The sequence below is a fragment of the Cervus canadensis genome, chromosome 5, assembly GCF_019320065.1.
Source record: "Cervus canadensis isolate Bull #8, Minnesota chromosome 5, ASM1932006v1, whole genome shotgun sequence".
Lineage (NCBI taxonomy): Eukaryota > Metazoa > Chordata > Mammalia > Artiodactyla > Cervidae > Cervus > Cervus canadensis.
In genome coordinates this window covers 97,355,267-97,378,170 of record NC_057390.1, presented here as the reverse complement: position 1 = coordinate 97,378,170, position 22,904 = coordinate 97,355,267, and the positions used below count along the sequence as shown (strand labels likewise).

The window sequence follows — 22,904 nt, the reverse complement described above, 5'->3', positions numbered from 1 at the left end:
GGCGCGGCTACTACCGGCAGAAATCCTTGGCCAGGCCGCGGTCGACGCTAGGCCGCAAACTTGCCTCAAGGGCCCCAGGGGCCTCTGCCCCTCCCTCCCCCTCCTGCCCCTGCCTCCGCCTCCCTCCTTCCCCTGCCCCTCCCTCCACACCCCCCTCCCTCCGCAAGACACTCCTGATTGGCCAGACCCTAGCCCGGAAGTGGCGCCACGCCGGGCTTCCCGGCCTCTTGGCTGAGCCCGGGTGCTCCTCTACCTCACGCCCCGCCCCTCGGGGGGCATCAAAACAAGAGAGCGGCGGCTGGGGCGGGGCCTGCGGACGGCCGACGCCGCGCAGGGGGCGGGGCCTGTGCTCGCGGCGCCCGCTGGTTGGCTGATGGGGTGCGGGCTGAGGCGCTTAGGGTTGCGCGGCCGCGCTTCCGCCCTCGGCCGAGTGTTGAGCCGAGGCATGGAGGCGGGTTAGCCACCGGGGTGAGGCCGAGCGGGGGGTGAGGAGAACGGCGGGCCCGAGGCTGCAGGCCCGGCGGGCCCGAGTGCGCGCGCGGCTGGTGAGTGCCGGGCCGCGTGGAGTAACCGTCGCGGCGCGTGAGGCACGGGCGGGTGGGGGAGGGGCGGCGCGAGCTTGGCCGCGTCCTTCAGCAGAGTTGAGGCGCGCGAAGCGGGAGCATCTCCGCCGCGTTCGCTGGACCACCCTCCTGTGCTTCTCGCGCCCCGGGGCCCCGGGCGTTGGGACCCCCGTCCTCTCCTTTCACGTCGTCTACACTGCGGTCCCGTGTGAGCGGTTCTGGGTCTGGGCACTGCGTAATTAGGTGGGATTGATTGGGGGGGGTCTCACTGTGGAAAGTTTCTGTGCTTTCGACGCCCCCTACTTTCTCCTGATGGGGTCCGTGACTTTGGAGAGAGTGCCACTCCCGAGTGGCCACCTGAGTCCTCCTGCCCCACCTGAAGGAGATGTATCGCTGACAGCCAGCCACAAGGGGCTTTGCCGCCTTCCCCACTTCCCGGGAGCGACAATGTACCAAGACCCTGAAGGAACCGTCACGAGTCTCCAAGGATCGGTTTGCCATTTAAAGCTACAGAGATGAGTTACTTACTGACGGTCCTAGGGCTGAACTCACTTAAATTTGCTAATTGGGGTTTTTCGACAGTGGCTCACTCTGTCCCCTGTGTGGGGACGGGGTCTCCAGTGAAACTACTCCCCCCTGTGGAGTCAGAATGGCAGTAGACCCACAGGCAAGTTGTCTAATCTCTGAGCCCCGAGCTTTTTCATCAAATGGTTACATTCCGCTCTGTAAGTATTGATGTGAAACTCAGATGAGAGTATATAAACCACTTCCTAGTTTTGTTTTGCCTTTTCAGAAATGTTCTTTGCGGAGCCAGAGTCTGGGTGTATATGAATGCAGATCCTCACCCATTCCCAAATAAATCCAGGCATCTCAACTGAGAGGATCACTTCTCCGTAGGCCATCACCTCAGGTAATTTGTTTTTTTAAGATTTATGTATTTTTGACTGTGCTGGGTCTTAGTTGCTGTGGGCATTCTCTAGTTGCGGTGTGTGGGCTTCTCACTGAGGTGGCTTCTCTTGTGGAGCATGGTTTCTAGAGCAGAGTTCAGTAGTTGCCCCAGGGCATGTGGGATTTTCCTAGACCAGGGATGGAACCTATGGCTCCTGCATTGGCAGGTGATTTCTTAACCACTGGACCACCAGGAACTACCCCAGGTAATTGTTAAATTAACATTTAAGACATTTTTTTTTTTTCAGTCACTTAATATGTGCCCAGCACTGAAGTAAAGTATATACAAAAGAGATCTTTGCCCCCTAAAAGACTCAAAATTTTTGAGGATGGAGCATGTATGTGGGAAACATCTGATAGTAAACATCTTAGCCTGACAAGGTGAATGTAGTGATAGAAACTGTATAGAGTCCTGAGAGGACCGAGAAGAAAGTCAAACTGGAAAGGGAGGGGCTGAGTTAGACTCCTAGCCCCCAGGCATGGTGATGCTCAGAGATGAATTGCACATAGGTAGATCTCAAATCTGGCTTTTTATCACTGCTGGAATTGTTTTAGATTGAACCTGAACTTTATCAGTGGTATCTCACCATCTGCTTTTTTCTACCAAGTTCATTTGGTGAGTCATGCATATTCAGGTTTAAGATCCAGGCAAAGGTCTGAAGGGTAGGTGTTCAAGGCAGAAGAGCTCCCATAAATGCAGGTAATGCCAGATACCAGGAGGCATTTTAGGAAGAGCAAGTGAGGGGGAAATGGCAAGAGATGATGCTGAAGCCAGCTCTTGCAGGGACTGGTGTGGTGAGCTCAGAAGTTATTGCCCAGATGTAGAGAAGTCATCTGTGCTTTCAAAGTCCAGTTTTTGGTTTGGCCTTTGGCAGCATTTTTGGGAAGAATTGATGATGGATCAAACAAGAGGCAGATCATTTATGTTTTCTTATGGAATCTAGGCAAATAGTGAAAATGTATTAAGGCAGTGGCAGTCTCACAGTTAAGTGCAGATGTAATCAAGGTGGTAGACACTGTGGAACTTGTAGAGATGGGTCTAAGGGAAGAGAGAATACAATTAACAGGTTACTGGTTTGAAAACTGAAGGCATGGTAATACCATGGATATAGAGCATACAGGATAGATCACAGATTTAAGGGAAGGACTTTGTTCTGTTCTGGTCCTGTTTACTCTGACGCACCAGTCAGGTGAGTAGAGATTTTTTTATATGGTTAGATATTGAGTAGAGTCGGCCTTCAATATCTTCAGGTTTCACATATGTGAATACAGAGAGCCAGCTGTGTTCATTGTGCTACACTGTTTTATGTGGGGAGTTGAGCATCTGCAGATTTTGGTATCCATGGTGGGGTTTTATCTTCTGGAACCAATTGCAAGTACTGAGGGACAGCTGTATATCTTTCTGGAATTCTAGGCTAGGCTATCATTGAGTAGCTGAAACATAGGTAAGCATTGCACTGAGTTTACATACATTCTTAGTCTTTGGGAAGCTTCAGTATAAGTAGTTATGGGTTGAATTAAGCCACTTAGAAAGAGGATACTGAATGAAGAGGAGGATAGAGCCCTGAGGACAAACCTTTGGACATTTTGATATTAGGAGGGGGAAAAGGAACCAGATGGTTCTGGAGATTGGGTAGAGGAAGTGAAAGGAGAATTGTATATTAGCTATGGATTAAATGTTAGCACTTTCACGTTTTGGAGTCCAGTAAAGAACCAACTGGATTTGATATTACAGAGATTATTAGGGACTTTTGTGAAAACATTCAGTGAAACGTAAGATACAACCCAGAGTGCAAAGGAACTAATAAATTATTTTTTCAAGGGTTAGTTTCTTAGTGGACTCAGTGCTTTCACTGCTGCAGCCTGGGTTCAGTCCCTTAGTTCAGTTTTGGGGAACTAAGATCCCACAAGCCACTTGGCCCGGCTGAGGGGGGAAAAATAAATGAAAGCAATTGCAAAGAAGTTTTTGATAATTAAAATTTCCAAGAAGTGGGACTTCCCTGGTGGTCCAGTGGTTAGGACTCTGCCTTCTAATGCAGGGGGCGCTGATTTGATACCTGGTGGGGGAGCTAGGTTCCCACATGCTGTGTGGTGCAGCCAATAAATAAATTAAAAAATTCCAAGAAGTTTTAGCTAGGAAGGGTAGAAGAAAGTGATTGTTATATGAAGTTTCTGGCCAACTATTATTGAGAAATGGTAGCCCTGGCTAAGTTAGTGGAAAGTAACAGTTACATCTCTGGTGAAGCATCCTCTGTGATCATCAAATCAGCTCTCTCTTTAATGCACAGGAGCAGCTCTGATTTCTGCAGCTTGAGGATTCCCAGGACACTCGCATTTGTGGTTCAGTAATGGTTCCCAGCAGTAAAAACGCTGATGAAATTAACAAAACCGCCTTCCAGAAGAAGTGAGTTGTGCAAAAACTTGCAAGGTTCATAGCTATCTACCAACAGTTTTCCCTTTAAAGAAAAAATCACAATATACTTATTATACCCTGTTCACATTTTTTGGGCTTAACTATCAGGCCAATGATGATTTTGTTTTAAGGACATAACAACACCCATTTATGACCTTTTGAGAGGAGCTGTGGAAACGGATGTTTCTGTTATTGATGGGCTCTATAGCACTGTTCTGTGTTCTGAATTCCATTCTTACCTGTTGTATGGCAGTAACTTCCATCTACTTTGAGAAAATTTATAGTTTTGCTTTCTGGAATCTGGGAGTAGGCTAACTCTTTGAATGAGTTGAATAAAAATCAAACTCCATAATTTTTTTTCCTTTGGCAGCACATGTGGGATCTTACATGTACCCCCTGCCTTGGAAGTGTGGAGTCTTAAGCACTGGTCTTCAAGGGAGGTCCCTCCATACTTTTCTTAATAAAAAGTTTCTTTTGCTAATAGTGAGGGATAGGGAAGACTGGCATGCTGCATTCTGGGGGGTTGCAAGGTGTCGCACATGACGGAGTGACTGAACAGCTGTTGATAGTTATTAAAGTATACAACATTTTATTTATTTGTATTTCATTTCAGTTGCTCCATCGGGTCTGACTCTTTGTGTGTGTGTGTCTGACACTTTGCGACCCCATGAACCGCAGCACACCAGGCCTCCCTGTCCATCACAAACTCCCGGAGTCCACCCAAACCCATGTCCATCGAGTCAGTGATGCCATCCAACCATCTCGTCCTCTGTCATCCCCTTCTCCTGCCCTCAGTCTTTCTCAGCATCAGGGTCTTTTCCAATGAGTCAGCTCTTCGCATCAGGTGGCCAAAGGATTGGAGTTTCAGCTTCAACATCAGTCCTTCAATGAACACCCAGGACTGATCTCCTTTAGGATGGACTGGTTGGATCTCCTTGCAGTCCAAGGGACTCTCAGGAGTCTTCTCCAACACCACAGTTCAGAAGCATCAATTCTTCTGAGCTCAGCTTTCTTTAATAGTCCAATTCTCACATCCATACATGACCACTGGAAAACCATAGCCTTGACAAGACAGACCTTTTTTGGCAAAGTAATGTCTCTGCTTTTTAATATGCTGTCTAGGTTGGTCATAACTTTCCTTCCAGGAAGTAAGCGTCTTTTAATTTCATGGCTTCAGTTACCATCTGCAGTGATTTTGGAGCCCAGAAAAATAAAGTCAGCCACTGTTTCCACTGTTTCCCCATCTATTTGCCATGAAGTGATGGGACAAGATGCCATGATCTTAGTTTTCTGAATGTTGAGCTTTAAGCCAACTTTTTCACTCTCTTCTTTCACTTTCATCAAGAGGCTCTTTAGTTCTTCACTTTCTGCCATAAGGGTGGTGTCATCTGCATTCTGAGGTTATTGATATTTTCCCCCGGCAATCTTGATTCCAGCTTGTACTTCCTCCAGCCCAGCGTTTCTCGTGATGTACTCTGCATATAAGTTTAATAAGCAGGGTGACAATATACAGCCTTGACATACTCCTTTTCCTATTTGGAACCAGTCTGTTGTTCCATGTCCAGTTCTAACTGTTGCTTCCTGACCTGCATACAGGTTTCTCAAGAGGCAGGTCAGGTGGTCTGGTATGCCCATCTCTTTCAGAATTTTCCAAGTTTATTGTGATCCACACAGTCAAAGGCTTTGGCATAGTCAAGAAAGCAGAAATAGATGTTTTTCTGGAACTTTCTTGCTTTTTCCATGATCCAGCAGATGTTGGCAATTTGATCTCTGGTTCCTCTGCCTTTTCTAAAACCAGCTTGAAGAGCTGGAAATTCACAGTTCACATAATGCTGAAGCCTGGCTTGGTGAATTTTGAGCATTACTTTACTAGCGTGTGAGATGAGTGCAGTTGTGCGATAGTTTGAGCGTTTTTTGGCATTGCCTTTCTTTGGGATTGGGATGAAAACTGACCTTTTCCAGTCCTGTGGCCATTGCTGAGTTTTCCATATTTGCTGGCATATTGAGTGCAGCACTTTCACAGCGTCATCTTTCAGAATTTGAAATAGCTCCATCACCTTCACTAGCTTTGTTCGTGGTGAAGCTTCCTAAGGCCTAGTTGACTTCACATTCCAGGATGTCTGGCTCTAGGTGAGTGATCACACCATCGTGATTATCTGGGTTGTGAAGATCTTTTTTTGTATGGTTCTTCTGTGTATTCTTGCCACCTCTTCTTAATATCTCTGCTTCTGTTAGGTCCCTACCATTTCTGTCCTTTGTTGAGCCCATCTTTGTATGAAATGTTCCTTTGGTATCTAATTTTCTTGAAGAGATCTCTAGTCTTTCCCATTCTATTGTTTTCCTCTATTTGTTTGCTTTGATTGCTGAGGAAGGCTTCCTTATCTCTCCTTGCTATTCTTTGGAACTCTGCATTCAGTTGGGTATATCTTTGCTTTTTCCTCTGTTTTTCGCTTCCCGTCTTTTCACAGCTAAATGTAAGGTCTCCTCAGACAGCCATTTTGCTTTTTTGCATTTCTTTTTCTTGGGTATGGTCTTGATTCCTGTCAATGTACAATGTCCTGTACAATGTCATGAACCTCCATCCATGGTTCATCAGGCACTCTGTCTATCAGATCTAGTCTCTTAAATCTGTTTCTCACTTCCACTGTATAGTCCTAAGGGATTTGATTTAGGTCATACTGAATGGTCTAGTGGTTTTCTCCACTTTTCAATTTCAGTCTGAATTTGGCAATAAGGAGTTCATGATCCAAGCCACAGTCAGCTCCCAGTCTTGTTTTTGCTGACTGTATAGAGCTTCTCCATCTTTGGCTGCAAAGAATAGGATCAATCTGATTTCGGTGTAGACAATCTGGTGATGTCCATGTGTAGAGTCTTGTGTTGTTGGAAGAGGGTGTTTGCTATGACCAGTGCGTTCTCTTGGCAGAACTCTATTAGCCTTTGCCCTGCTTCATTCCGTACTCCAAGGCCAAATTTGCCTGTTACTCCAGGTGTTAATTGACTTCCTACTTTTTGCATCCCAGTCCCCTATAATGAAAAGGACATCTCTCTTGTATTTCAGTACGTTCATTTTTTCAAAGTTTCAGTTGACTGCAGTCCATTACCTGCTCAAGTCAAGCTTGAAGCAGTTGATGTTTGAGAAATCTCTGCTAAGTTTTGTTTTCTGTTTCCACACACTATAGAAAATGAAACTTAATAAATTAGATTACATCAACAGAAAAAACCCAGCTTGTGCAGACTTCCTGGTGTTATAGTACTGTTTTTTCAGGTATAAGAAGTTTTTTGAAATTTATATTCTGCAGAGACATAGTGACATAGTGTCCATCATATTACTCAGTATTCCCTTGTTTGCAGCACCCTTAAAAAATGTTATTGAGTTAGAAGTAGTGTCAAGAAAGGGCAAGACTCTTAAGTCTAACTCACATATTTTTGGTTTTTCAGATGAGGCCTGTGTGACTCATGTTATCTTTTTGCTCTGCTTTTCAGGAAGCTCCTAAATTAGGACTTAGTGCAATTTTTTCTAAATAAGCTTTGATTTCTCTCTCTAAATCTCCTTTTAAAATGTCCTTTTCTGTATGTACTTTAATGTTGAAAGCTGCCCTAAATTCTTTTCAGAAGCATGAAAAAAATATGCAGTTAATATTAATTTAAAAATTCAGTTCACAAGGCATGCATGTTTTTGATGATAACAGAAGTTATAAGATTTGTCAAGATGTGATTGACCTCCCATTAGCAGAGTTTATTCATTCTGAATTTTAGGGTGATATGCATTTAAAAATTTCACACATTCAGGTTTCTGTCCCCAAATATGCAGTGCCTTGGATCATATTAACCTTTTGTTGTCCGTTCTCCCTCTCTGAAAGGAAACTTTTTAGGCATTTCTTTCCTATGAATTTCCTATAGATTTTAATATCACCACTATATTACATATTACATACATACATATTATACTCTTTATGTATATCTGTGCTGTATACATAAAAAGTGGGACTTTTTTTGTTTCCCACTAGTTTTCATCTCCTTGAGGATGTTGTCCCTCCTGATGAGAATGAATGGGTTAAGTTCATCCAGTGAGGAAATGAATTTCATTGGGTTTACAGATGGGTTTGTAACTTTTCCCCCATTAGGCTGATACTTTACATTCATTAGATAGTTAAGATCAAGGTTTCAAGATCAAGTTTGTTGGGTAATTTCCTGGCCCAGTTCCCAATAAAACATAAAACATTTTCATAGTATAAAACACTTGGTTTGATTTCCCTTGGGTGTGGTTTTCTTTTTTGTTGTCAAAGACAGCTCATAGCTGTTGGGATAATGCCTTGTTTGATGTTTTTCTTGGGAATAGACTGGGGCTGTGGTTTTGGGGCAGCATAATGCAGAGTTGAAGTTCCTGCCTCATCACACTATGTCAGGGGTTACCAACATGGCTTAGCACCGGTGATATTAATCTTGATGACTTGGTTAAGGTTTTGTTTGCCAGGTGTCTCCACTGTATGTGTGATTTTCACTTTTCATTGAAAGTGTTTCACCAAGTCCAGCCTTGACTCAAGATAAGACTAAGCTCCACTTCCTGGAATAGGGAATATCTATATATATTATTTGCAGTTCTTTTATAAGGAAAATTTGTCTCTTTCTCCACATTTGTTTATTCATTCATTTGTATCAGTATGGATTCATGTATATTTGTACTGGCTTATAATCCAATAGTAGGTTATTTTGTTACTCAAAATTCTTTCAGCTTTGGCCATGGGACCTCTTTCAAGTTGGTGGCTAATATGTCCCTTTGACATGCCCCCATCCATCTGTGTTTTGGGCACTTTATTTCTGTTGCTACAAGATGCCCCAGACTCACTTATATTTTCCTGCCCCAGCCTTTTGTTTCAGTGCAAAACATGTGCTTTCTGTTCAGCCGTAGTATACTGCTTACTGACAGTGAACTTTCTCTTTGCTTTTATATGCATTTAGTGGCATCTTAGCTTGCTTTTACTACATCTCATTAGAATTGGAGATCTCTTTGGATTTGGCTTCCACCCTGTTTGCTTATCCTCTGCTTCATGCCATCTGTAGTTCTGATAAACTTGACTCTGTTTTCCTTCAAGCCTTTGACATATTTGGTTCTTGGGATTTCCTCTCGTTTTCAGGTACCATCTTGCTACTTTGTTCTCTTTGAGACTGCTAGGATTTGGGAAATTAATTTTATCTTAACTCTTTTTACTTGAGTTTGGATGGTGGAGGCTCTGATGATATACAATCCAAAACTGGAAACTATCAAAAACTGAAAGTATGAAACTCAGTAGTAATAGGTTTGTAGCTGTTGTATTTGTAGCCATTATAGTTTATACTAAATTGGTGAGCAGTGAGTGATGGGCAGCAATTTATACATGCATGTGCAAATTCATATATGTACTTTATAACCAATAGAAAAAATTCTTCTTTTTATGAAGTTTTGTTATTGGTCTGGACTAATATTTATGGATTTTTTAGGTTTCCAGGAATTTCTGGAAGATGGCCTCAGGGAATGTGAAAGATTTCCTGAACTTTTCACTTGACTCCAGTATATGATTTAGAACACTCCAAAGTCTGTACTTTATTTATTTTTGGCTGTGCTGGGTCTCAGTTGCTGCTTGGGCTTTTCTCTAGTTGTGGTGAGTAGGGGCTATTCTTCATTGCAGTGCTCAAGCTTCTCATCATGATGTCTTCTCTTGTTGCAGTGTACAGGCTGTAGGGCACTTGGGCACAGTAGTTGTGGCTCCCAGGTTCTAGAGCACAGGCTCAATAGTTGTGGTACACAGGCTTAGTTGCTCCAAGGCATGTGGAATCTTCCTAGACCAGGGATCAAACCTGTGTCTTCTGCATTGGCAGGTGGATTCTTCACCATTGAACCACCAGGGAAGCCCTCCAAAGTCTGTATTTTGAGAACATTGATAATTCTGTTTCTGTATATTTTCCATTCGTACTGAGTAGTTAGTTTTGAGCCTTCTTTATAGCACAGCTGTATGTCACCTTATGATGTTTGTTACTAACTGCTTTCATTGCATTATTTTTCATGTGTCACAGATACAGTTTTTACAAGTTGTCTCAGATTGAGTTTAACCAGGGATTGGTAAGCTGGCCAGCAGAATGTTCTAGATGTGATGGAGGCACATTTTAAGTTGAAGACAGGATCATTAGTAGGAAGTGTACCCATTCTCCACCAGAATAGTCCTGAAGTGTTATGTGATATTTTCCTTTAATCTTTCAGTGTTGTCTTTTCTGGGTACAGGTGCAGAATGAGTACATGTTGTTGGTGTACCCCAGGTGGTACTTCCACCACTGACTTCCTGCAACGCTATGCATCCAAGACCCGCTCCAGTGAATTTCAGACAGCTGATGAAGACCTCTGCTACTGCTTGGAGTGTGTGGCTGAGTATCACAAAGCAAGGGACGAATTGCCATTCTTACATGAGGTAACGTGTATGAAATGGGTGGTTTTTACCTGAGCTTGATAACTAGGAAGGGGATACATTTGAACTGTATTGGAAGCATTCAAGGAGCTTGACAGTATGATTTAAACTGTGAAGGTTAAAATACTGCTAGTACCTAACTCCGGAGAAGGCAATGGCACCCCACTCCAGTACTCTTGCCTGGAAAATCCCATGGAGGAGGAGCCTGGTAGGCTGCAGTCCATAAGGGTGCGAAGAGTCGGACATGACTGAGCGACTTCACTTTCACTTTTCACTTTTATGCCTTGGAGAAGGAAAAGGCAACCCACTCCAGTGTTCTTGCCTTGAGAATCCCAGGGATGGGGTCGCACAGAGTCGGACACGACTGAAATGACTTAGCAGTAGCAGCAGCAGTACCTAACTCATTACCTGTAGAGAGTGGGTGCTGAGTAATTGCTTATTGACTAATGGAATTGAATTGACACCTAAAGCAGAATTTTGTAATCCTCCTTTTATAGTCATTTTATGTAAAGCAGTTTTATGAAATGATGTATGGGGTTTTTTTCAGTTCCATGTTTTTATGTCATTGTGTTTGACGGTGTTACAGGCAGGTGTTTGAATGGCCGGTAGTTTTTTTTTTCCTCTTTTCATTTTAAAAAAAAGTTTAAATTTCTTTTAATTTAAGGCTAATTACACTATTGTGGCTTTTGCCATACATTGACATGAGTCAGCCATGGGTGTACATGTGTCCCCCCATCCTGAACCCCCCTCCCATCTTCCTTGCCACGCCATCCTTCTGGGTTGTCCCGGAGCACTGGCTTTGAGTGCCCGTTACACTGGTCATCTATTTTTTTGTTTTTGTTTTTTTTTGGCTATATGAAACTTTTAGTATTTTATTCATTTTCATAGTTTTACAGTATTAGTAAAAATAATGGCCATTATAAATAAGTATAAAATGGAAGTTGATGAAAAAATAACCCCAAGTCTTCCTTGACTCCCACCCTCCCACCAAAAAACTAGCTAGTATATGGCAAATATCCTTTTCACACATTATCTTTAGGCATATATTCACTTTGTAGTGGTGGATGATTTAGTCGCTAAGTCGTGTCTGACTCTTGTGATCCCATGGACTGTAGCCTGCCAGGCTCCTCTGTCCATGGGGTTTTCCAGGCAAGATTACTGGCGTGGGTTGCCATTTCCTTCTCCATGGTCATCTGTTTTACATGTGGTAATATACATGTTTCAATGCTATTCTCTCAAATCATCCCACCCTTGCCTTCTTCCACGTAGTTCAAAAGTCTGTTCTTTACATCTGTGTCTCTTTTGCTATCTTTCATATAGGGTCATTGTTACTGTCTTTCTAAATTCCATATATATGCGTTAATATACTGTATTGGTGTTTCTCTTTTTTACTTACTTCACTCTGTATAATAGGCTCCAGTTACATCCACCTCATTAGAACTGACTCAAGCACGTTCTTTTTTATAGCTGAGTAATATTCCATTGTGTGTATGTACCAAAACTTCCTTATCCATTTGTCTGTGATAGACAATCTGGGTTCCATGTCCAAGCTGTTGTCACTGCAGTGAATGTTGGGATACATGTTCTCTTTCAATTCTGGTTTCCTCAGTGTGTATCCCCAGCAGTGGGATTGCTGGGTTGTATGGCAATTTTAATTCCTTTTTTTTTAAGGAATCGCCACACTGTTCTCCATGGTGACTGTGCTAATTTAATTTGCATTCCCACCAACAGTGTAAGAGGGTTCCCTTTTCTCCACACACTCGCCAACATTTACTGTTCATAGACTTTTTGATGGCAGCCATTCTGACTGACTTGAGATGGTACCTCATTGTGGTTTTGATTTGAATTTCTCTGATAATGAGTCATGTTGAGCATCTTTTCATGTGTTTGTTAGCCATCTGTATATCTTCTTTGGAGAAATGTCTGTTTAGTTTTTTGGCCCACTTTTTGATTGGGTCGTTTAGTTTTCTGGTATTGAGCTGCATGAGCTGCTTATATATTTTGGAGATTAATTCTTTGTCAGTTGTTTTGTTAGCTGTTATTTTCTCCTATTCTGAACACTGCCTTTTCACCTTGCTTATAGTTTCCTTCGTTGTGCAAAGCTTTTAGGTTTAATTAGGTCCCATTTTTTAATTTTTGTTTTTATTTCCATTACTCTGGGAGGTGGGGTCATAGAGGATCTTGCTGTGATTTATGTCAGGCAGTGTTCTACCTGTGTTTTCCTCTGAGAGTTTTATAGTTTTTGGTCTTGTATTTATATCTTTAATCCATTTTGAGTTTATTTTTGTGTATGGTGTTAGAGAACATACTAGTTTCAATCTTTTACAGATAGTTGACCAGTTTTCCCAGTACTACTTGTTAAAGAGATTCTTTTCTCCATTGTATATTTTTGCCTCCTTTGTTGAAGATAAGGTGTCCATAGGTGTGTGGGTTTATCTCTGGGATTTCTATTTTGTTCCATTGATCTCTATTTCTGTTTGTGTCCATACCATACTGTCTTGATGACTAGCTTTGTAGTATAGTCTGAAGTCAGGCGGGTTGATTCCTCCAGTTCCATTTTTCTTTCTCAAGATTGCTTTGGCTTTTCAAAGTTTTTTGTGTTTCCATACAAATTTTGAAATTATTTGTTCTAGTTCTGTGAAAAATACCGTTGGTAGCTTGATAGGGATTACATTGACTCTAGAGATTGTTTTGGGTATTATACTCATTTTCATTATATTGATTCTTCCAGTTCATGAACATGGTACATTTCTCCATCTATTTGTATCATCTTTGATTTCTTTCATCAATGTTTTATAGTTTTCTATATGTAAGTCTTCTGTTTCTTTAGGTAAATTTATTCCTAAGTATTTTATTCTTTTTGTTGCAATGGTGAATGGGATTGTTTCCTTAATTTCTCTTTTTGTTTTCTGATTGTTAGTGTATAGGAATGCAAGGGATTCTTGTGTATTAATTTTATATCTTGCACCTTGACTATATTCATTGATTAGCTCTAGTAATTTTCTGGTTGTGTCTTTAGGGTTTTCTATGTAGAGGATCATGTCATCTGCAAACAGTGAGAGTTTTACTTCTCCAATCTGGATTCCCTTTATTTCTTTTTCTTCTCTGATTGGTGTGGCTAGGACTTCCAAAACTATGTTGAATAGTAGTGGTGAGAGTGGGCGTTCTTGTCTTGTTCCTGATTTTAGAGGAAGTGCTTTCAGTTTTTCACCATTGAGGAAAGTGTTTGCTGTGGGTTTGTCATATATGGCTTTTATGTTGAGCTGTGTTCCTTCTATGCCTGCTTTCTGGAGAGTTTTTTATCATTAATGGGTGTTTAATTTTGTCAAAGGCTTTCTCTGCATCTGTTGAGATGATCATATGGTTTTTATCTTTCAGTTTGTTAATATATGGTGTATCACATTGATTGATTTGCAAATATTGAAGAATCCTTGCATCCCCGGGATAAAGCCCACTTGGTCATATGATGTATGATCTTTTTAATATGTTGTTGGATTCTGTTTGCTAGAATTTTGTTGAGGACATTTGCATCTATGTTCATCAGTGATACTGGGCTGTAGTATTCTTTTTTTGTGGCATCTTTGTCTGATTTTGATATTTGGGTGATGGGATAGAATGAATTTGGGAGTTTACCTTCCTCTGCAATTTTCTGGAAGAGTTTGAGTGGGATGGGTGTTACCACTTCTCTAAATTTTTGCTAAAATTTACCTGTGAAGCCAGGTTCTGCGCTTTGGTTTGTTGGAAGATTTTTTTATTACAGTTTTGATATCTGAGACTGTGATGGGTCTGTTAAGCTTTTCTGTTTCTTCCTGGTTCAGTTGTGGAAGGTTACACTTCTCTAATAATGTGTCCATTTTTTCCAAGTTGTCCATTTTACTGGTATATAATTGCTCATAGTAGTCTCTTATGATCTTTTGTATTTCTGTGTTGTCTGTTGTGATTTCTCCATTTTCATTTCTAACTTTATTGATTTGATTCTTTTTTTTCTTGATGAGTCTGGCTAAAGGTTTGTCTGTTTTATTTATCTTCTCAAAAAACAAGCTTTTACTTTTGCTGATTTTTGCTATAGTCTCCTTTGTTTCTTTTTCACTTATTTCTGCTCTAATTTTCATGATTTCTTTCCTTCTCCTAACTTCAGGATTCTTTTCACTTTTTCTAGTTGCTTTAGGTGTAAAGTTAGGTTGTTTATTTGATGTTTCTCTTGTTTATTTGATATTTCTCTTGTTTCTTGAGGTAGGCTTGTATTGCTATGAGCCTCCCTCTTAGCACTGCTATTACTGAACCCCATAGATTTTGGAAAATTATTGCAAATTTTAGATTTAAATTGAAGAAAGTAGGGAAAACCTCTGGACCATTCTTGTATGACCTAAATCAAATCCCTTATGACTATACAGTGGAAGTGACAAATAGATTCAAGGGATTAGATCTGATAGAGTGCCTGAAGAAATGGAGGTTCATAACATTGTACAGGAGGTAGTGATCAAGACCATCTCCAAGAAAAAGAAATGCCAAAAGGCAAAACGGTTGTCTGAGAAGGCCTTACAAATAGCTGGGAAAAGAAGAGAAGCTAAAGGCAAAGGAGAAAGGAAAGATATACCCATTTGAATGCAGAGTTCAAAGAAGAACAAGAGAGCCTTCCTCAGTGATCAATGTAAAGAAATAGAGGGAAACAATAGAATGGGAAAGACTAGAGATCTCTTCAAGAAAATTAGAGGTACCAAGGGAATATTTCATGCAGAGATGGGCACAATAAAGGACAGAAGTGGTATGGTTCAACAGAAGCAGAACATATTAAGAAGAGGTGGCAACAATACACAGAAAAACTATACAAAAAAGATTTTCATGACCCAGATAACCACGGTGGTGTGATCACTCACCTAGACCCAGACATCCTGGAATGCGAAGTCAAGTGGGCCTTAGGAAGCCTCACTACAAACAAAGCCTAGTGGAGGTGATGGAATTCCAGTTGAGCTATTTCAATTCCTAAAAGATGATGCTGTGAAAGTGCTGCACTCAATATGCCAGCAAATTTGGAAAACGCAGCAGTGGCCACAGAACTGGCAAAGGTCAGTTTTCATTCCAACCCCAAAGAAAGGCAATGCCAAAAAATGTTCAAACTACCGCACAGTTGCACTCATCTCACATGCTAGCAAAGCAATGCTCAAAATTCTTCAAGCCAGGCTTCAACAGTACATGAACTGTGAATTTCCAGCTGTTCAAACTGGTTTTAGAAAAGGCGGAGGAACCAGAGATCAAATTGCCAACATCTGTTGGATCATCAAAAAAGCAAGAGAGTTCCAGAAAAAACATCTTTATTGGCTATGCCAAAGCCTTTGACTGTGGATCACAACAAACTGGAAAATCCAAGAGATGGAAATACCAGACCACCTGACCTGCCTCCTGAGAAATATGTGTGCAAGTCAGAAAGCAACAGAACTGGACATGGAACCACAGGCTGGTTCCGAATTGGGAAAGGAGTACGTCAAGGCTGTATATTGTCACCCTTCTTACTTAACTCTCTGAGTACGTTCTGTGAAATGCCAGGCTGGATGAAGCACAAGCTGGAATCAAGATTGTTGGGAGAAATCTCAATAACCTCAGATATGCAGATGACACCACCCTTATTGCAGAAAGCAGAGAACTAAATAGCCTCTTGATGAAATTGAAAGAGGAGAGTGAAAAAGCTGGCTTAAAAGTCAACATTAAGAAAACTAAGATCATGGCATCCAATTCCATCACTTCATGGCAAATAGATGGGGAAATAATGGAAACAGTTGGAGAGTTGTTTTCTTGGGTTCCAGAATCACTGCAGATGGTGACTGCAACAATGAAATGAAAAGATGCTTGTTCCTTGGAAGAAAAGCTGTGACCAACCTAGACAGCATATTAAAAAGCAGAGACATTACTTTGCCAACAAAGGTCCATCTAGTCAAAGCTATGGATTTTCCAGTAGTCATGTGTGAATGTGAGACCATAAAGAAAGCTGAGTACCAAAGAATTGATGCTTTTGAACTGTGTGTTGGAGAAGACTCTTGAGAGTCCCTTGGACTTCAAGGAGATCCAACCAGTCCATCCTAAAGGAAATCAGTCCTGAATACTCACTGGATGAACTGATGCTGAAGCTCTAGTACTTTGGCCACCTGATGCGAAGAACAGACTCATTAGAAAAGACCCTGATGCTAGGAACAATTGACGGCAGGCGGAGAAGGTGATGACAGAGGATGAGATGTTTGGATGGCATCACTGACTTGATGGATATGAGTTTGAGCAAGCTCTGGGAGTTGGTGATGGACAGGGAGGCCTGGCGTGCTACAGTCCATTAGGTCGTAAAGAGTCAGACATGGCTGAACAACTGAACTAATAGGTTTGGGTTTGTCCTCTTTTCATTTTCATTTGTTTCTATGCGTATTTTGATTTCCTTTTTGATTTCTTTCTCAATCTGGTTATTCAGAAGCATGTTGTTTAGTCTCCATGTTTGTATTTTTAATCTTTTTTCCTGTAGTTGACATCTCATCTTACCATATTGTGATCAGGAAAGATGCTTGAAATGATTTCAATTTTTTAAAATTTACCAAGGCTAGATTTACAGCCCATGATGTGATCTATCCTGGAGAATGTTCCATGTGCGCTCGAGAAAAAGGTGAAATCCATTATTTTTGGATGAAATGCCATATAGATATCAGTTAGGTTTGACTGTCCATTGTATCATTTAAAGCTTGTGTTTCCTTGCTAATTTTCTGTTTTGTTGATCTGTTCATAGGTGTGAGTGAGGTATTAAAGTCCCCCACTGCTACTTTGTTACTGTTAATTTCCCCTTTCATACTTAGTTAGCATTTGCCTTACATATTGAGGTTCTCCTATGTTAGGTGCATATATATTTATAATTGGTATATCTTCTTCTTGGATTGATCCTTTGGTTATTATATAGTATGTCCTTCTTTGTCTCTTATCATGCTCATTTTATCTGATACGAGTATTCGTATTCCTGCTTTCTTTTAGTCTCCATTTGCATGAAATATCTTTTCCAGCCCTTCACTTTCAGTATATATGTGTTCCTAGGTTTGAGGTGGGTCCCTTGTAGATAGCATATATAGGGATCTTATTTTTGGGTCCATTGTGCCAGTCTTTGTGTTTTGGTTGGAGCATTTAACCTATTTACATTTAAGGTAATTATTAATAAGTATGATTCTGTTACCATTTACTTTGTTGTTTTAGTTTTTTTTTTTTTTAATAAACCTTTTCTGTGTTTCCTGTCTAGAGAAGATCCTTTTGCATTTGTTGAAGAGCTGGTTTGGTGGTGCAGAATTCTCTCAGCTTTTGCTTGTCTGTAAAGCTTTTGATTTTTCCTTCATAGCTGAATGAGATCTTTGCTAGGTAGAGTAATCTTGGTTGTAGGTTTTTCTCTTTGATCACTTTAAGTATGTCCTGCCATTCCCTTCTGGCCTGAAGAGTTTCTCTTGAAAGATAACTGTTATCCTTATGGGAATCCCCTTGTGTGTTATTTGTTGCTTTTCCCTTGGTTGCTTTTAATATTTGCTCTTTGTTGTTTGGTCTTCGTTAGTTTGATTAATATGTGTCTTGGGTTGTTTTGCTTTGGGTTTATCCTGTTTGGGACTCTGGATTTCTTGGACTGGGTGGCTATTTCCTTCCCTATTTTAGGGAGGTTTTTGACTATTAAGTTTTTTCTCATGGCCTTTCCATTTGGGACGTGGGCCCCTTCTTTTGGGACACCTATGATTCGAATATTGGGGCATTTAGCTTTGTCCCAGAGGTCTCCGCGATTGTCCTCATTTCTTTTAATTCTTTTTTCTTCTCTGCTTCATTTATTTCCACCATTCTGTCTAGTACCTCACTTATCCTCTCTTCTGTCGCTGTTATTCTCCTGTTGGTTCCCTCTAGAGTGCTTTTAATCTCAGTTACTGTGTTGTTCATTGTTGACTCTTCTTTATTTCTTCTAGGTCCTTGTTAAACATTTCTTGTGTCTTCTCAATCTTTGCCTCTAGTCTTATTTATCTGTAGCTCCCATTTTGCTTTCAAGATTTTGGATCATCTTTGCTATCATTATTCTGAATTCTTTTTCAGGTAGACGGTCTCCTCTTTTGTTTGATTTAATGGGTTTTTATCATGTTCCTTTATCTGCTGAATATTTCTGTACCTTTTCATTTTGTTTAGATTGCTGTGTTCGGGGTGCCCTTTCTTCCGGCTAGAAGTTCGTGGTTCCTCTTAATTGTGGAGTTTGCTCCCTGTGGGTGGGTTTGGACTAGTGGCTTGTCAAGGTTTCCTGGTTGGGGGAGCTTGTGTCTGTCTGCTGGTGGGTGCAGCTGGAGGTCTTCTCTCTGGAGTGCATTGAAGTGTCCAGTAGGTGAGTTTTGGGTTGCCTATGGGTTCAGCATGGCTTTGGGAAGCCCATGTTTTAATGTTCAGGGTGTGTTCCTATTTTGCTGGAGAATTAGTGTGGTTTGTCTTGCACTGAAACTTTTTTGGCTTTTGGGTGGAGCTTGGTTTTAGTGTAGGTATGGAGAATTTTGCGTGAGCTCTTGTCTATTAAAGTTCCCTGGAGTCAGGGGTTCTCTGATGTTTTAAAGTTTTGGAGTTAAGCCTACTGACTCTGGCTTTTGGTCCTTTTCTTACAGTAACCTCAAGACTTCTCCAACCATACAGCACAGAAGATTAAACCCTTAGGTTAATGCTGAAACAATTCTCCATGGCCAGGAACACCCAGAGAGATACACAGATTTATATAGAGAAGAGAATAGGGAGGAGGGAGTTAGAGGTGACCAGGAGGAGAAAAGGGGGAGTCAAAAGGAGAGAGAGCATTCTAGCCGGTAATCAAATCCCTTAGTGAAAATGGATACTGTAGATGAGATTCTTAAAGGTACAAAATTGATAACAAATACAAAGAAGCAAAGATTAAAAACCTAGTATAGAGTTAGACTCTCAAAAATGCAATATAAAAAATATAAAATCACACACACACACAATAACATATATATGGAATTTGACTTCTAAAAAAGAAATGCCCTAATATTCTAAATTTCTAAAAATTTTTTTGGGGGGTGGTAATAGTAGGCTATAAAAATGAAAGTTAAAGGAGTAATAAAGAACTAAAAGTTTTAAAAAATTTAAAAAGTGGTAATAGTAAAAATACATCTAGGAATTTCTCTGGTGCTGTTGTGGGCACTGTGGGGTCAGTTCAGTGTCAGCTAGTCCTTTGTTCCAGCTTGTACTTGTTCCCAAGGTCTACAGGTACCCCTCAAATGCACTGTCTCAGTATTAACTGCAGGGTTTTAGTTTGTTGCACCTGTCACTTCCAGAGTGGTTCCCCCTTCTTTGTTTATTTTGGCTTTCTCTGTTCTCAGGTCTCTTCAGTGTCTAATTTCTGCCCTGACACAAGGGGGCGAAGGTGGCCACCTGTTTAGGCTCATTTGTGCAGATGTGTTGTGGGAGGGAGGGATCCTGCAGCAAATAGTGCTGGCCTGTGCAGGGAGTGCGCGCAGTGGGTGGACCACACTGGGTTTGCCACAGCCCAAGACAGTGTGTGCTTCCTGTGTCCACACTGCTCTGGCTCCAGGGTGCTCTGCAAGGGCGCTGTCCCAAGTGGGCCCTGCGTTTTGTGCACGTCCCATGTCTGAGCTGCTCAGGTTCTTGGGGGCTCCACAGGGGCACAGACCCAGACGGGCTGTGTGTTTTGTTGGGGTGACCGGTGCTCGGCGAGCTCGTGGTCTCAGGCGGGCCGTGCATCTTGCTCACCTCCTGGGTCCTGACAGCTCGGTTTCCTGGATGTGCTGCAAGAGCAGAGTCCAGGTGTGCTGTGTGTCTCCTCTGGGAGCTGATCAGGCTGCGGCACTCCTGGCAGATGTCAGCCATCCAGGATCCCAGGAAGATGTGGTTAGCAACTGGGAGCCTGCTCACAGTTTGGTGGAAGATGTGGGCTCGGGCCGAGATTGAAACAGCCCCTTGCCTTCTGGCTCTGGCTGTTGCATGCCTCCCTCTCTGCCTCTGGAGATGGAGGGCCCTGTATGGCAGCTGGCTTGCTCTCCTTTGGTGTTCGGCTTGCTCTCTCCTGGTATTCGCGCAATCCTTTGTTGTGTGAGCATGCCAGGGGTCACCACGCAGTGTTAGAGCCTTTCCCGGGAAAGGTGCTTTTTTATTTTTTTGTCTCTCTGGCCATCCCATGGTTTAGATAGCTATCTCATATGAGCTCCTCATATTGTCTTCAGGACATTCAGGCCCAGTCCTTACCCTAAGGACCAATGATGCAGCCTGTGCCTCCCTGCACAGTCCCCACTCACTAGTGGCAGACGCGAGCGTCTGTGCCACTTCTCCATCTCCACATATAGTTGCCGTTAGGCACGTATTCTGTGGGTTTTTTTTTTTTTTTTCGCCCTTCCAGTTAGGTTGCCCTCTGAGATTCCCAAACTCCCCACAGACAGGCATGTGAGAGGGTTTCCTACTGTGTGGAAACTTCTCCTCCTTCACGACTCCCTCCCCAGGATGGTCTCCATCCCTAAACCTTTTGTCTCTGATTTGTCTTTTACATTTTGTCCTACTTCCTCTCATAGAGATTGGGCTGCCTTTCTGGATGGCCTGGTGTCCTCCGCCAGTGTTCAGAAGTTGTTTTGTGGAAGTTGCTTAACGTTCAGATGATCTTTTGATAAATGTGTGGGGGAGAAAGTGATCTCCCTGTCCTATTCCTCTGCCTTCTTGAGACTGCTCCTCTCTCCATTTTTTTTTTTCAATTAGAACTAATTCCTTTGTTAAATAAACTTCATTTGGGAGCTGACTGCCACAGACCTCGGGAGAAAATGCATCTTGCTTTTGCAGAGATCAACATAGTTCAGCAATGCCCAAGCTCCTCTTTCAGAGAGGTGAACCTCAGCTTAGAGGAAGGGCTGAGGAGGCTTCCACACTGAAGGTGACATGGAGAAGACATAGTAATCACATGGGAGCCAGTCCAGGAGCAAACCGAGTGCATGGCCACCTGCTGCTTCCCTGTGCCCTGCCAGGAGAGTGCTGTGAAGCAGAGGCATCCAGGTTCCCCAAGCAGGCACCAGCAACACCTCCAAGGCAGACCTGAGGAACCTGAGGATGAGGTTCCAACAGTAGTCCCTGCAGAGGCTAAGAGTCTGATCAGGAATAAAAGTAGATGGGGATGGGGGCATGGTGTGTGTGTGTTCAGTCGTGTCTGACTCTGCAACGCCATGGACTGTAGCCCACCAGGCTCCTCTGTCCATGGAATTTTCCAGGCAAAAATATTGGAGTGGGTTGCCATTTCCTTCTCCTCTCTTCATTTTTTAAATGGGTAGGTGGTATAAGTCAGTGAAGTGAAAGTGTTAGTTGCTCAGTCATCTCGTGCCTCTTCACGATCCCGTGAACACATAGCAGCTCCTCTGTCTATGGAATTCTCCAGGCAGGAATACTGGAGTGGGTAGCCCTTCCTTTCTCCAGGGAATCTTCCTGACCCAAGGACTGAACCTCAGTCTCCTGCATTGCAGGTGGATTCTTTACACTGAGCTACCAGGGAAGCCCCAAAAATCAGTAAGGACAAGCATGTTTTTTAGTCACAGTAACCAAAGTGAAACATACAATTTTAAATGTGTGGCTTTGAATATTTAGTTTATTACATGTATCTGATGGAAAATGGAACGTAGACCATAAAGATACGTGTAATACCACAAAGAGGAGAGGGAATGATTACTTATGAACTTTGACATGTACAGAATTCTCTAGCTACAAACCTAACTAGTGTCTTTATGCTAAAACTGATGTTTCAGGGTAGTTAGCTATGGCTGGAATATAAAAGGGGAGTCACAGAAGGCCCATCTTATGCTTCAACAAAGAAGCTCCACCTTCTCCTTTTCAACAGAGTGTAGTTGACAGAGATATTGTTGTATTTATAGCAGAACTCTACAAAAGCAATGTTTTAAACGTCTCATACTCTATTTTGCTCATGTTCCTGTATCATAAAAGTCCACTAAGCCACGTTTAGTGACTGTTTTCTTCAAATAAATCTAATATGTGGTGTTAGTACTTCTTTAAACTTAGGAATTTTTTTACTTAGGAAAAGGCTTTCTAGAAGGATCACTGCATGCAGTATATGTTTTGTTGATCATAAGATACAGAGCACATGGTTCATTTTTCTTTTCCTGTAGGTTTTATGGGAATTAGAAACCTTACGTCTCATAAATCACTTTGAAAGATCCATGAAGGCAGAAATTGGAGATGATGATGAGTTATATATAGTAGACAACAACGGAGAGGCACAGCTGTTTGACTTCACTGGCCAAGACTTTGAAAATAAGCTTCGAGTTCCTCTTCTTGAAATACTGAAATATCCATATCTGCTTTTACATGAGCATGTCAGTGAGTATCGTGGGTTTTCACAGTTGTATCAGTTTTATTTTAAGAATTGTAAGAATTTTGGTTATGTATATTGAAAACTCTGTTCCTTGAATGTATAATTAGGGTACTTAGTATTTTTTCTAAACATAGTAAAGTGAATTACACAGTGAATACCATATGTATACCACATAGATGATTCTG

At 41.8% G+C, this 22,904-nt stretch overlaps 1 protein-coding gene across 2 annotated transcripts in view; it reads left to right on the top strand.

The window, feature by feature from the left end:
- The first annotated feature begins 381 nt into the window (after window positions 1-381).
- SETX (senataxin) overlaps window positions 382-22,904 on the top strand; it is an 80,900-nt gene continuing 58,377 nt past the window's right edge. The window contains exons 1-5 of one of the 2 annotated variants that reach the window (XM_043469924.1): window positions 382-545; window positions 1,357-1,473; window positions 3,800-3,915; window positions 10,181-10,364; window positions 22,514-22,724. In XM_043469924.1, coding sequence (XP_043325859.1) covers window positions 3,860-3,915; window positions 10,181-10,364; window positions 22,514-22,724 — 451 coding nt within the window. In that variant the 5' untranslated portion in view covers window positions 382-545; window positions 1,357-1,473; window positions 3,800-3,859. The remainder of the gene's footprint in view (window positions 546-1,356; window positions 1,474-3,799; window positions 3,916-10,180; window positions 10,365-22,513; window positions 22,725-22,904) is intronic. The other variant, XM_043469925.1, reaches the window with a different exon arrangement.